General features: G+C 42.7%; 2 protein-coding genes across 2 annotated transcripts in view; both read left to right on the forward strand.

Moving 5' to 3' along the window:
• The window catches only part of LOC139535871 (amyloid protein-binding protein 2-like), a 31,027-nt gene extending 23,684 nt beyond the window's left edge, over nt 1-7,343 (forward strand). Inside the window, exon 13 of the mRNA XM_071335747.1 lies at nt 79-7,343. Within this exon, the coding sequence (XP_071191848.1) occupies nt 79-335 (257 nt within the window). The 3' untranslated portion in view covers nt 336-7,343. The remainder of the gene's footprint in view (nt 1-78) is intronic.
• A 452-nt stretch (nt 7,344-7,795) lies between these two features.
• LOC139535861 (ubiquitin carboxyl-terminal hydrolase 32-like) overlaps nt 7,796-12,998 on the forward strand; it is a 34,278-nt gene continuing 29,075 nt past the window's right edge. Inside the window, exons 1-2 of the mRNA XM_071335726.1 lie at nt 7,796-7,995; nt 12,808-12,935. Coding sequence (XP_071191827.1) covers nt 7,938-7,995; nt 12,808-12,935 — 186 coding nt within the window. The 5' untranslated portion in view covers nt 7,796-7,937. The remainder of the gene's footprint in view (nt 7,996-12,807; nt 12,936-12,998) is intronic.

The raw sequence follows: 12,998 nt of genomic DNA on the forward strand, positions 1-12,998 counted from the left end.
TTTTTGTAATCTATTCTTCCTCATTCTACCATTCCACATTCTTACTAGTGTGTGTGTGTGTGTGTTTCCCCCCTGCAGGTAAGAAGCTGTTTGGCGAGGGCTACAGTGGACTGGAATACGACTACAGGGGCCTAATTAAACTTTACAACTCTGTGGGGAACTATGAGAAAGTCTTTGAGTACCACAATATTTTATCCAATTGGAACCGGCTGAGGGACCGGCAGTTTGCTGTGGCTGATGCCTTAGAGGACGTAAACACCAGCCCCCAGGCCACCGGGGAGGTGGTGCAGTACTTCCTACTGTCACAGAACAATGGGGCTGGCCCACCTGCTTAGGCTCACCACACAGACACACACTGATAGAAACGCTAAAGGTGTTCACGGCTCACTTACATTTGTTGAACACACCCTCTCCACATCAAGCTACATGTTTGGCCTTGCAATGGGACACCTGGCTATGGGAAAATGCACTATCGCCTGTGGAATGCATATAATCTAGTGTTTTTGTCCTCACTTTCGCTCCCAACGGGGGCATTCTCCCGTGATCAACCCGGTATTGAACATTTGATGGAAGGAACCTCTTGCCATCCACTTTGCATCACCTAACATTGCTTTCATCACCTTCAGTCTTCTGTAAGAGGAATTGAGAGAAGGGGGGGAAATAAAACAACAACATCATAGTGTGTTCTAGCTCTAGAATAGGAATTGGTTTGTTTTCGGCTTCATTTTTGGTCAGCGCTTGCCCTTTGTTGACCATTGGGATATCCCCTACAAGCATGGATGGAGCACCTTTTTGCTTTGGCCAATTATAAAGAGCAAGTTACTTTTTCTGGGTGGAATCCTTATTTTATTGTTCTAATGTCATGAGGGAGTTTACAAAAAAGCTTTCATCCATGGACCAAATCTTCAGTTTCCTTTTTGTAACACCTGTTTCTGTCTCCATCTAAAGACGTTGGCACAGTCTTTATGCTTGTGGTTAAAGGTTGTCCGTGATTTGATGAATTGCAATGCACCAGTGTGTGTGTTTAAATTTGACCACAATTGTGCTCAGTAGATTTGTTGTTGGTGTGCTGACGTGTAGTTTATTTGAAAGTGTACATAGGTACCTTTTTTTGAGGAATTATAATGACAAGTATTTATAAGGAATTTCATAGAGCTAAACCAAAAACAAGTGAGCTTAAACCTGCTATTCAGATGACGTCTCAGACGGAGGTCCTCTGACATCGTCCCCAGGCTATTGTGCATATAAGCCTGGTACATCGATTCAAAGTTGGCCTTAGTGGGAGTGACCGTACTGAGTAAAGTGACCGTACTGAGTAAAGTATGTCATTTAATTTTAGCGAATCACACAATTGCAAGGCATGGCTCTGTGCTTGTGGTATGCTAGCGTACGGGGGAGGGGTTAGGGGGAAGGTTGTGGGAGATGATTGGTTGGTAGATTAAGCCTATGCTTCAGGAGTTTCTCCCGGGCATTCTGTACTGGCTAACGAAGGTCAAGTTTGATCCGTTGGACTACCAGACTCTTCGGGCATTTGGACTGAAGTGTCTAGGAACGAGATTAGGGGTCCTCAAACACACCATTAACAATAGAATAGGCCTTGTGTTTTCATGTTAGAAACCATTTGTCTAGTGAAGGATTACCTATTCCAAAGTAATGTAGTAAGTACCCTATTGTGTATGGACTAGGTCAATGGAAATTATTGCCTTGTTTTTGAACAAATGCGTGTCTGTCTAATGGATGTTAATGTTACATGTGCTGTTATGTTTCAACTGAAGTCCAAGCCTTCGCCTTAAAGGACGATCAGCCAAAGGTGCTCTTGTTCTGGTTCTTAGCATGCTTGCTTTCCAAATACCCACACTGGAGAGAGACAGGAAGATCATATGTTTGACCTGACATACACTACCGTTCAAAAGTTTGGGGTCACTTAGAAATGTCCTTGTTTTTGAAAGAAAAGCTGTCCGTTAAAATAACATCAAATTGATCAGAAATACAGTGTAGACATTGTTAATGTTGTAAATTACTATTGTAGCGGGAAACGGATGATTTTTAATGGAATATCAGCAACCATCACTCCTGTGTTCCAATGGCACGTTGTGTTAGCTCATCCAAGTTTATCATTTTAAAAGGTTAATTGATCATCAGAAAACCCTTTTGCAATTATGTTAGTACAGCTAAAAACTGTTGTTCTGACTTAAGAAGCAATAAAACTGGCCATCTTTAGACTAGTTGAGTATCTGGAGCATCAGCATTTGTGGGTTCGATTACAGGCTCAAAATGGCCAGAAACAAAGACCTTTCTTCTAGTAGTACCCGCAAAACACCAGTCTCAACGTCAACAGTGAAGAGGTGACTCCGGCATGCTGGCCTTCTAGGCAGAGTTCCTCTGTCCAGTGTCTGTGTTCTTCCATCTTAATATTTTCTTTTTATTGGCCAGTCTGAGATATGGCTTTTTCTTTGCAACTCTGCCTAGAAGGCCAGCATCCCGGAGTCACCTCTTCACTGTTGACGTTGAGACTGGTGTTTTGCGGGTACTATTTAATGAAGCTGACAGTTGAGGACTTGTGAGGTGTCTGATTCTCAAACTAGACACTCTAATGTACTTGTCCTCTTGCTCAGTTGTGCACCGGGGCCTCCCACTCCTCTTTCTATTCTGGTTAGAACCAGTTTGCTCTGTTCTGTGAAGGGAGTAGTACACAGCATTGTACGAGATCTTCAGTTTCTTGGCAATGTCTCCCATGGTATAGCCTTTATTTTTCAGAATAAGAATAGACTGACGAGTTTCAGAAGAACGGTCTTTGTTTCTGGCCATTTTGAGTCTGTAATCGAACCCACAAATGCTGATGCTCCAGATACTCAACTAGTCAAAAGAAGGCCATTTTTTTTGCTTCTTTAATCAGCACAACAGTTTTCAGCTGTGCTAACATAATTGCAAAAGGGTTTTCTAACACATGAGTGATGGTTGCTGATAATGGGACTCTGCCGTTTACAGCTACAAAAGTCGTTTACAACATTAACAATGTCTACACTGTATTTCTGATCAATTTGATGGTATTTTAATGGACAAAAATTGTGCTTTTCTTTCAAAAGGAAGGACTTTTCTAAGTGACCCCATACTTGTGAACGGTAGTATACACTATATATACAAAAGTATGTGGACACCCCTTCAAATTAGGGAATTCGGCTATTTCAGCCACACCCGTTGTGAACGGGTGTATAAAATCGAGCACACTGCCATGCAATCTCTGTAGACAAACATTGGCAATAGATTGCCCTGTACTAAGAGCTCAGTGACTTTCAGCTTGGCACCGTCATAGGATGCCACGTTTCCAACAAGTCAGTTCGTTGAATTTCTGCCCTGCTAGAGCTGCAATGTCCACTGTAAGTGCTGTTATTGTGAAGTGGAAACGTCTAGGAGTAACAACGGCTCAGCCGCGAAGTGGCAAGCTTACAGAACAGGACCACAGAGTGCTGAAGCGAGTAAAAATCGTCTGTCATCGGTTGCAACACTCACTACCATGTTCCAAACTGCCTCTGGAAGCAAAGTCTGCTCAAGAAGTGTTTGTTGGGAGCTTCATTAAATGGGTTTCCATGGCCGAGCAGCCGTGCACACAAGCCTAAGATAACCATGCACAATGCCATGTGGCGGCTGGAGTGGTATAAAGCTCGCCGCCATTGGACTCTGGAGCAAGGGAAACGCGTTCTCTGGAGTGATGAATCATGGTTCACCATCTGGCAGTCCGACGGACCAATCAGGGTTTGGTGGATGCCAGTATAACCCTACCTGCCCGAATGCATAGTGCCAACTGTAAAGTTTTGTGGAGGAGGAATAATGGTCTGGGGCTGTTTTTCATGGTTCAGGCTAGGCCCTTTAGTTCTAGTGAAGGGAAATCTTAATGCTACGGCATACAATGACATTCTATATGATTCTGTGCTTCCAAATTTGTGGCAACAGTTTTGGGAAGGCCCTTTCCTGTTTCAGCATGACAATGTCCCTGTGCATAAAGCGAGGTCCATACAGAAATGGTTTGTAGAGATCTGTGTGGAAGAACCTGACTGGCCTGCACAGAGTCCTGACCTAGACCCCATCGAACACCTTTGGGATGAATTGGAACGACGACTGCGAACCAGGCCTAATCACCCAACATAAGTGCCCGACCTTACTAATGCTCTTGTGGATGAATGGAAGCAAGTCCCTGCAACAATGTTTCAACATCTAGTAGAAAGCCTTCCTAGAAGTGTGGAGGCTGTTATAGCAGCAAAGGGTGGACCAACTCCATATTAATGCCCAAGATTTTGGAATTAGTTGTTTGACGAGCAGGCCATGTAGTGTATCTTTGAGCTAAGACTGATTCATGTTGTCCTCAAATCAAGGACACCCAGTCTTTCTGAGTGAAGACCACCAGCCCCATTTGTCAGCCAGCTTTCCTCAACAGCTTTGTTATGAAAAGTATTGAACCATGGGCGATGCATTAAGATGAACCGAGTTACAGAGATGAACACTGCAGAACAAGGGACAGACAGATTAGCTACAAAGTCATAATCTGAACAGGTGAACTAAATAGACATTGTTGTTATCTTAATTTCTAACCCTTTCACCCCCAAGTGCTTTGCCTGTGTAAATCTTACAATAGAAAGTGTTGATTTAAGAAATTAGATGTTGAAAGAGGAGATCCAACTTGTAATCGGAGGTTGTGGTCCACCCTGGCTGTTATATGGCTACTGTATGTCCTTAGTTTTGTTTACAAGGCTCTAATTGTTTCTTGTGAATGTTACTGGAAGGGATCCTTAGAAAATCGAATGGTTTTTGTGATTGCAGCACACACCCTATCCTTTCTGTCAATGTCAGCAAGACTGCAGTAAGATTCATTGACAGTGTCTCTGGAAGCAGACAGCTCTTAAATCAGGAGTTTCATCTTGGTTTGTTATAGGTGGAACAACTGTTGAGAGTTTCTCTTCAAGACAAGTTTTCCACTGGAACTGGAGCAAATACAGCCCATTAAGCTTTTTTTATTTTGTTTTTAATACATGTGCTGCCTATATTCTCACATGCATTGCAATGCGCCAGCCTTTTTTTACGGCACATTTATTTCCACACTAACATCATTTTAACCATTGCTCACTGAAACTCTCCTGTATATGGAAGGTTGTCCAATTCTACAAGTATAAATATGGGCAAGTTTCATAGACCTACATTAAGGCCACTCTTGGACTAAAGTTTTGATTAAGGTTATGATGAGATGGCTAAACTTCATTTTAAGAGGTTTGCATCACCTGTATTTAATCCATAGTTAACTATGTTCTTGAATTCACATTTAAAGGTATTTGATTATTAACAGATAATTTGGCCAAATCCTGGAATAATTTAATCTTGGTCTGTGAAACTGTTCCTACATGTGTTAAGAGGAGTATAAGTACTGTGCCTCTGGGTTACAAGTGTAGACACATTGAGTTTAGGTATGACCCTGAGAGAAGTATCTGGCAGGATTTGCAGAACTAGATTGCTGATATTCCATGCATGCATTATCTGAGTTTAAGGAACTGTGGTGTGCGTTGAAGTGATCTTTTGATATGTATGTATTCATTGCATACTGTGTGTATTGCTGCCTGCTGCAAAGGTGTGTATACAGTCCTCTAGTTAAGAGTGGTCTTAGTGGTTGTTCGTTCCTCACGCTGTCCATGTCTACCCAGAAAGGTAAAATGAAATTATTGTAATGTGTGTACTGAAAACATGGAAATAGTTGTCATTTTATGTATTCTCTCCATTATTTGAATGCCTTCTGCAGTACCTCCAAAACAAATTCTGACAGTTAGCAAGTGTGTCAGCCCATTATTCAGTAATGGGATGGGTTCTTAAAATGAAATAGAACAAAAAAATATTAAATGAGGGCTTTCAAGAATCTTCTTTTGCTTCATGTCAACACTGTAGCTACCATGTTTTTGTACATTAACATTTTACATTGGAAATATTGTTCTCTTCAAAGCTCAGAAAATACGAATATTAAAATGTCTAAAAGTTAAAGACATGTATTAGTGCAGAGCGATGAAACAATTTGTTTCGTTTATTAAACAACTAATTGACAGACGTAAGTTCAATTACTTGAATTCCAAGTAGTCGTTTTTTTAACGCGCCGTTTCTCTAGAGATAATTCACTAGAGAAATGAAATCAAGAACCATATGGGACGCTGCGCTGAAGGGATTTGTCGTTTTTCATTAAGCAAATGTTCAAACTAGTTCAGCACAGAAATATTGTAATTAGCTACAATGACCATAATCCATTGCGTATATTTTCCTGCTTAGATACTCTACGGTCTTTGGTAAAAGTGTATGTTTAGGAACTGCTTATATGCTTACGCATACACCGCAGCTTGCAAGGGGAATGTACGGTACACAACACAACGAGGAGAGAGTGTGATGGAGACAGTTCGTGAAGTATGCCTTATCTACTTTCAAAAACGAGAAATTATTGTCGGACATCTCTGCAGCAGACTTAGGTAGGCTAGCCTACCTAAATAGGATGACTAAATACAGTACAGTTTGGGGAGAACAGAGATAAAGTTAGATGGTTGTCTGGCTGGCTACTACTACCTGCAAACAACCTGGTCTCGCAGCATTTCGTATTATTCTGTACGTAAATACGAACCTTACATTTAGTATGTTACGTTTCATCTGGTGTGTATTAGTTTGGGAATATCCATCATCCATTTCGTATCATATGTTACCAATTGCAAATTGTATGCTATGTTACGAATTAGCCAAAAGTACCATATATTTCTTTAAATTTCTAAACATGTTATCATTCCAATTTGTTCGGACTAACGTTCACTGGCTGGCTAACGTTAACTAGGCTAGGGGTTAAGGTTAGGAATTGGGTTAGATAAAATAGTTAACTAACATTCTAAGTAGTTGCAAAGTACCTACAAAGTTGTAAAGAAGTTTCTAAAATGCTGAAGTTGTCAAGAAGATATTTGAACACGTAACCTTTGTATTGCTCGACATTCACGTTATACACCCACCCCGACCAACCACCCTACTTTAGTTGCCTTAAGTAACCTTCTGTCTTATGTAACCATACCAAACTTAACATATACTAGTTTGAGAAATTGCATTTACTATGTTACGTATAGTCTGAGACCAGGCTGTGAGCGGAGATTAAATGAGTTTAAGGAATGAAAAATAATAAAGTAGTCAAATAAAACCAAGTAATGTACACAACTGAAATATTTTATTTCATACTAATGTCCTAGTTTTCTATTTGGACCTGACAGAGAATGAAATACTTCAAATGTTTTGGCAATTGAATGTTCACTAATTATTTCATAATGCATTAAATGTAACAAAAACAATCGACATCGATAACCGTGATTATTTTTTTTTATAATTAAACCGAAACAACCTCAAAAAGCACTAACATGTAAACATTGACATCATTAGTGCCACAGTGCGCACTTTTATGGCTACATACATGAACGTTATTTGGCTTGTGTATGTGACGCAAGCTCCAGCAGAACTCTGCTAGACTGGGTAGCAGTCTTTTTAGTTAACATTCCAGTGGCAGTAGCAAGGAATGGAATGTTAGCTAACTAAACTGCTACCCAGGCTAGGACTCCGCCACTGCACAGTCTAATGCACCACCATTAAGATATTAAACTTGTTTGTACATGACTCTGTGTCCGTTATTATTTGCTAATAAATATTACAATGATTACTAAATAGCTTGTCAGTAAGTATTGAATATGTAAACGCACATTCCTGAAATAATTCAAGGGCCTTGACAGGTGATCACGTGACTCGAGGGGTTGGCGTTGGCAAGGCGCCAGTAGACGCATAGCTGGCTACATTTTTAGATAGTTTTGACTGCCGTGTATAAGCTAAACGAACAAAGCAGTTCCTAACAACCTGTTTTATTTGTTAAGATGTTGCTATGAAATGAGAAAAACATGGGAGCCAAAGAGTCAAGGATAGGTTTCCTCTCGTACGAAGAGGCCATCAACAGAGGTAACAATTGATCATTTGCTAACCTTGGCTAGCTGTAAACATTAGCGTGATAGACAGCTAGCTAATGAAGGTAAGGCTAGCTAACTGTTGGATGGGTAATGTGTTAACAGTACTAACGTTACTAGCTAGATGGCGAACAACATTGGGGCAGGCAACTAACTAGTTAGATAACCGTGTCAAGTGTACTAAAGTGTAATTCAAATATACCAGGGGTCCAGGTATTAGGCGGTTAGCTAGGTAAATTAACAGGCTACCTAATTGACCCTAAAACCGCTACTGCCCTCGGGATCAGGTAGAGGCCAACGACCGGAAACTAAGAACTAGAGCTATCTCCACTTCGGTCAACTAGAAGTAAATTAATGACACCAAGTAGCCGCTGTTTGTTGACATTGTGTGTGCCTGGTGGTACTGTGTGAATGGGCGGATTCGATTATGCTGAGCCGCGGGGCACCAGGCAAAGGCCAGTCACGTCATCGGGCGAAAATGGGAGGGAGGAGCGCCATTCTCAAATCTAACAGTAATAGCTTGGTCATTTTGTCAACAAAGCATCGTCCAGAAACGCATCGTTTCCTAAATCTTTCAATTTTCGAACTATTTTTTATTGGGAAGGCAGATGAAGCGTTTTTATCAAAAACAATAACTTTTGCATGGGATAACACAGAATCCCACTAATGACTACACGTGCTTAATTATGTCACAATTGTTTTGAGCTGACATCGAGGTGGGCTTTGAAAGGGTCTCCTGGCTCATGCCTGGGAGGCAGCCCAGTTCCAAATCAACTTTCAACAGATCTAAAACACACACAGGCCACCCGTGTGAGATTAATTTAACCCCCTCAGTGTTAAAATGTTAAATATTCATGATCCACTATATATACAAAAGTATATGGACACCCATTGGCTATTTCAGCCACACCCGTTGCTGACAGGTGTGTAAAATCGAGCACACAGCCATGCAATCTCCATAGACAAACAAGAGCTCAGTGACTTTCAACGTGGCACCTTTCTAACAAGTCAGTTCAACTGTATGTGCTGTTATTGTGAAGTGGAAACGTCTAGGAGTAACAACTGCTCAGCCGTGAAGTTGTAGGCCACCCAAGCTCACAGAACGGGACCGCAGAGTGCTAAAGAGCATAAAAACTGTCTGTCCTCGAGTTCTAAACTGTCTATGGAAGCTACATCAGCACAATAACTGTTTTTGTCGGGCACTTCATGAAATAGGTTTCCATGGCAGAGCAGCTTCGCACAAGCCTAAGATCGTCATGCGCGATGCCAAGCGTCGACTGGAGTGGTGTAAAGCTCGCTGCTGTTGGACTCAGGAAACAGCAGTGGAAACGCATTCTCTGAAATGATGAATCACGCTTTACCATCTGGCAGTCCGACGGACGAACCTGGGTTTGGCGGATGCCAGTAGAACGCTACCTGCCCAAATGCATAATGCCAACAGTCTCAACGTCAACAGTGACGAGGCGACTCTGGGATGCTGGCCTTCTAGGCAGAGTTGCAAAGAAAAAGCCATATCTCAGACTGGCCAATAAAAAGAAAAGATTAAGATGGGCAAAAGAACACAGACACTGGACAGAGGAACTCTGCCTAGAAGGCCAGCATCCCAGAGTCGCCTTGTCACTGTAGACAAGATAAGAACCTTGGCGTGATCCTGGACAACACCCTGTCGTTCTCAACTAACATCAAGGCGGTGACCCGTTCCTGTAGGTTCATGCTCTACAACATTCGCAGAGTACGACCCTGCCTCACGCAGGAAGCGGCGCAGGTCCTAATCCAGGCACTTGTCATCTCCCGTCTGGATTACTGCAACTCGCTGTTGGCTGGGCTCCCTGCCTGTGCCATTAAACCCCTACAACTCATCCAGAACGCCGCAGCCCGTCTGGTGTTCAACTTTCCCAAGTTCTCTCACGTCACCCCGCTCCTCCGCTCTCTCCACTGGCTTCCAGTTGAAGCTCGCATCCGCTACAAGACCATGGTGCTTGCCTACGGAGCTGTGAGGGGAACGGCACCTCCGTACCTTCAGGCTCTGATCAGGCCCTACACCCAAACAAGGGCACTGCGTTCATCCACCTCTGGCCTGCTCGCCTCCCTACCTCTGAGGAAGTACAGTTCCCGCTCAGCCCAGTCAAAACTGTTCGCTGCTCTGGCACCCCAATGGTGGAACAAACTCCCTCACGACGCCAGGTCAGCGGAGTCAATCACCACCTTCCGGAGACACCTGAAACCCCACCTCTTTAAGGAATACCTAGGATAGGATAAAGTAATCCTTCTAACCCCCCCCCCCCCTTAAAAGAGTTAGATGCACTATTGTAAAGTGGTTGTTCCACTGGATATCATAAGGTGAATGCACCAATTTGTAAGTCGCTCTGGATAAGAGCGTCTGCTAAATGACTTAAATGTAAATGTAAATGTAGACGTTGAGACTGGTGTTTTGCGGGTACTATTTAATGAAGCTGCCAGTTGAGGACTTGTGGGTGGGCCTATGCCCTCCCAATCCCACCCATGGCTGTGCCCCTGCCCAGTCATGTAAAATCCATAGATCAGTGCCTAATTAATTTATTTCAATTGATCTATTTCCTTATGAACTAACTCAGTAAAATCACTGAAATTGTAGCATGTTGCGTACATGTTGCGTTCTTCAGTATAGTTAGCTAACAGCTGACCGAGCTAACGTTAACTAGCAGTATACTGATGTTGGTGTATTTGTCTCTGCCAATACTGTATTGTTGACATTGTGTCTGCCATCTGCTGTGCCAATGTTTCTAGTTATGATATGATATTCAGGCCTAGCCTAGAGCTGGAACTTGTGCAATCAGGGACCTAGAAAAGCCATATACAGTGCATTTGGAAAGTATTCTGACCCCTTGACTTTTTCCACATTTTGTTACGTTATCTTATTCTAAAATTGATTCAATGTTTGTTTTTCCTTATCAATCAACACACAATACCCCTTCATGACATAGCAAAAAGTGTTTTATTCCTCTCTGCAGATCCTCTCAAGCTCTGTCAGGTTGGATTATTTGTTACTTTTATCTTAAGTTTTTGGGGTATTTTCTTAACTGCATTGTTGGATAAGGGCATGTAAGTAAGCATTTCACTGTTGTATTCGGCCCATGTGACATACAACTTGATGAGTGGCTTCGGGACAAGTTTCTGAATGTCATTGAGTGGCCCAGCCAGAGCCCGGACTTGAACCCGATCGAAAATCTCTGGAGAGAACTGAAAATAGCTGTGCAGCAACACTCAGACTGGCCAATAAAAGATTAAGATGGGCAAAAGAACAGACACTGGACAGATGTTGTGTTGTGCAACTGTGTTGCTGCACAGCTATTTTCAGTTCTCTCCAGAGATTTTCGATCGGGTTCAAGTCCGATCGACTTGGGGCTAGAAGCTGTTTAGAAGCCTCTTGGACCTAGACTTGGCGCTCTGGTACCGCTTGCCACCTGATATAGAGGTCCTGGATGGCAGGAAGCTTGGCCCTGGTGATGTACTAGCAGTATACTGCTAGTATACATCTTCGCCTCCATCCTGTGTTGTCTTGGCTGTGTGCTTAGGGTTGTTGTCCTGTTGGAAGGTGAACCTTTTCCCCAGTCTGAGGTCCTGAGCGCTCTGGAGCAGGTTTTCATCAAGGATCTCTGTACTTTGCTCTGATCATCTTTGCCTGCATCCTGACTAGTTTCTCAGTCCTTGTCGCTGAAAAACATCCCCACAGCATGATGCTCCCTCCACCATGCTTCACCGTAGGGATGGTGCCAGGTTTCCTACAGAGGTGACACTTGGCATTCAGGCCAAAGAGTTCATTATTGGTTTAATCAGACCAGAGAATCTTGTTTCTCATGGTCTGTCATGTGCTTTTTACTGAGGAGTTGCTTCCATCTGGCCACTACCATAAAGGCCTAATTGGTGGGGTGATGGGCAGCCAGCTCTAGGAAGAGTCTTGGTGGTTCCAAACTTCTTCCATATAAGAATGATGGAGGCCACTGTGTTCTTGGGGACCTTCAATGCTGCAGAATTTCTTTGGTACCCTTCCCCAGATCTGTGCCTCGACACAATCCTGTCTCGGAGCTCTATGGACAATCCCGTCAACTTCATGGCTTGGTTTTTGCTGTATCATGTGCTGTCAACTGTGGGACCTTATTTAGACGTGTGCCTTTCCAAATCATGTCCAATCAATTGAATTTACAACAGGTGGACTCCAAGTTGTAGAAACATCTCAAGGATGATCAATGCAAACAGGATGCTCCCGATCTCAATTAAGTCTCATAGCAAAGGGTCTGAATACTTTTGTAAATTAGCTATGTTTTTTTATTTGTAATACATTTGCAAAAATGAATAAAAAACAGTTTTTGCTTTGTCACAATAGAGTATTGTGTGACGATTGCTGAGGATTTTTATTTAATTAATTTTAGAGTAAGGCTGTAACAAAATGTGGAAAACGTAAATGGGTCTGAATACTTTCCAAAGGCACTGTAGCTAACAGCTGACGAAGTTAACTAGCAGATACTGCTGTTGTTGATGATGATGATGGTGGTGTATGTGTGTCTGCCAGTTCCCTATTGTAGTGCTGAGCACTTGCAAGCATTTCTAAATCTGGCTGGGTGGCAGACATATACCTTCCCGCAATTACTGATTAGTTATGATAGTTGCTATGGTAATACAATTTAATAGCTTTTGTGGTTGTGGGTTTGGTTTAGACTGCCTAAGATTGTATTGGTGACCATGGTTTAATGCTCTGCCTGACCATACAGTCCATGTTTTAATTCACAGAAAAGCTTCTTCACAATCTCTGTGTCTCTATCCCTCCCAGTAACTAATGTGGAGCTCCAGCGTCTGAAGGATGCCTTCCGGAGGACCAGTGGCCTGTCCTGTTACATGAGCCAGCAGTGCTTCCTCAGGGAGGTGCTGGGAGACGTCGTACCACCCAGGATTGCTGAGGTGAGCCTTGTTCAACAGACAGACGGCCCCACATGAGGTCTGATGGGAGAGTCTCCATGTCAT

Source organism: Salvelinus alpinus, chromosome 1 (assembly GCF_045679555.1).
Source record: "Salvelinus alpinus chromosome 1, SLU_Salpinus.1, whole genome shotgun sequence".
NCBI classification, from domain to species: domain Eukaryota; kingdom Metazoa; phylum Chordata; class Actinopteri; order Salmoniformes; family Salmonidae; genus Salvelinus; species Salvelinus alpinus.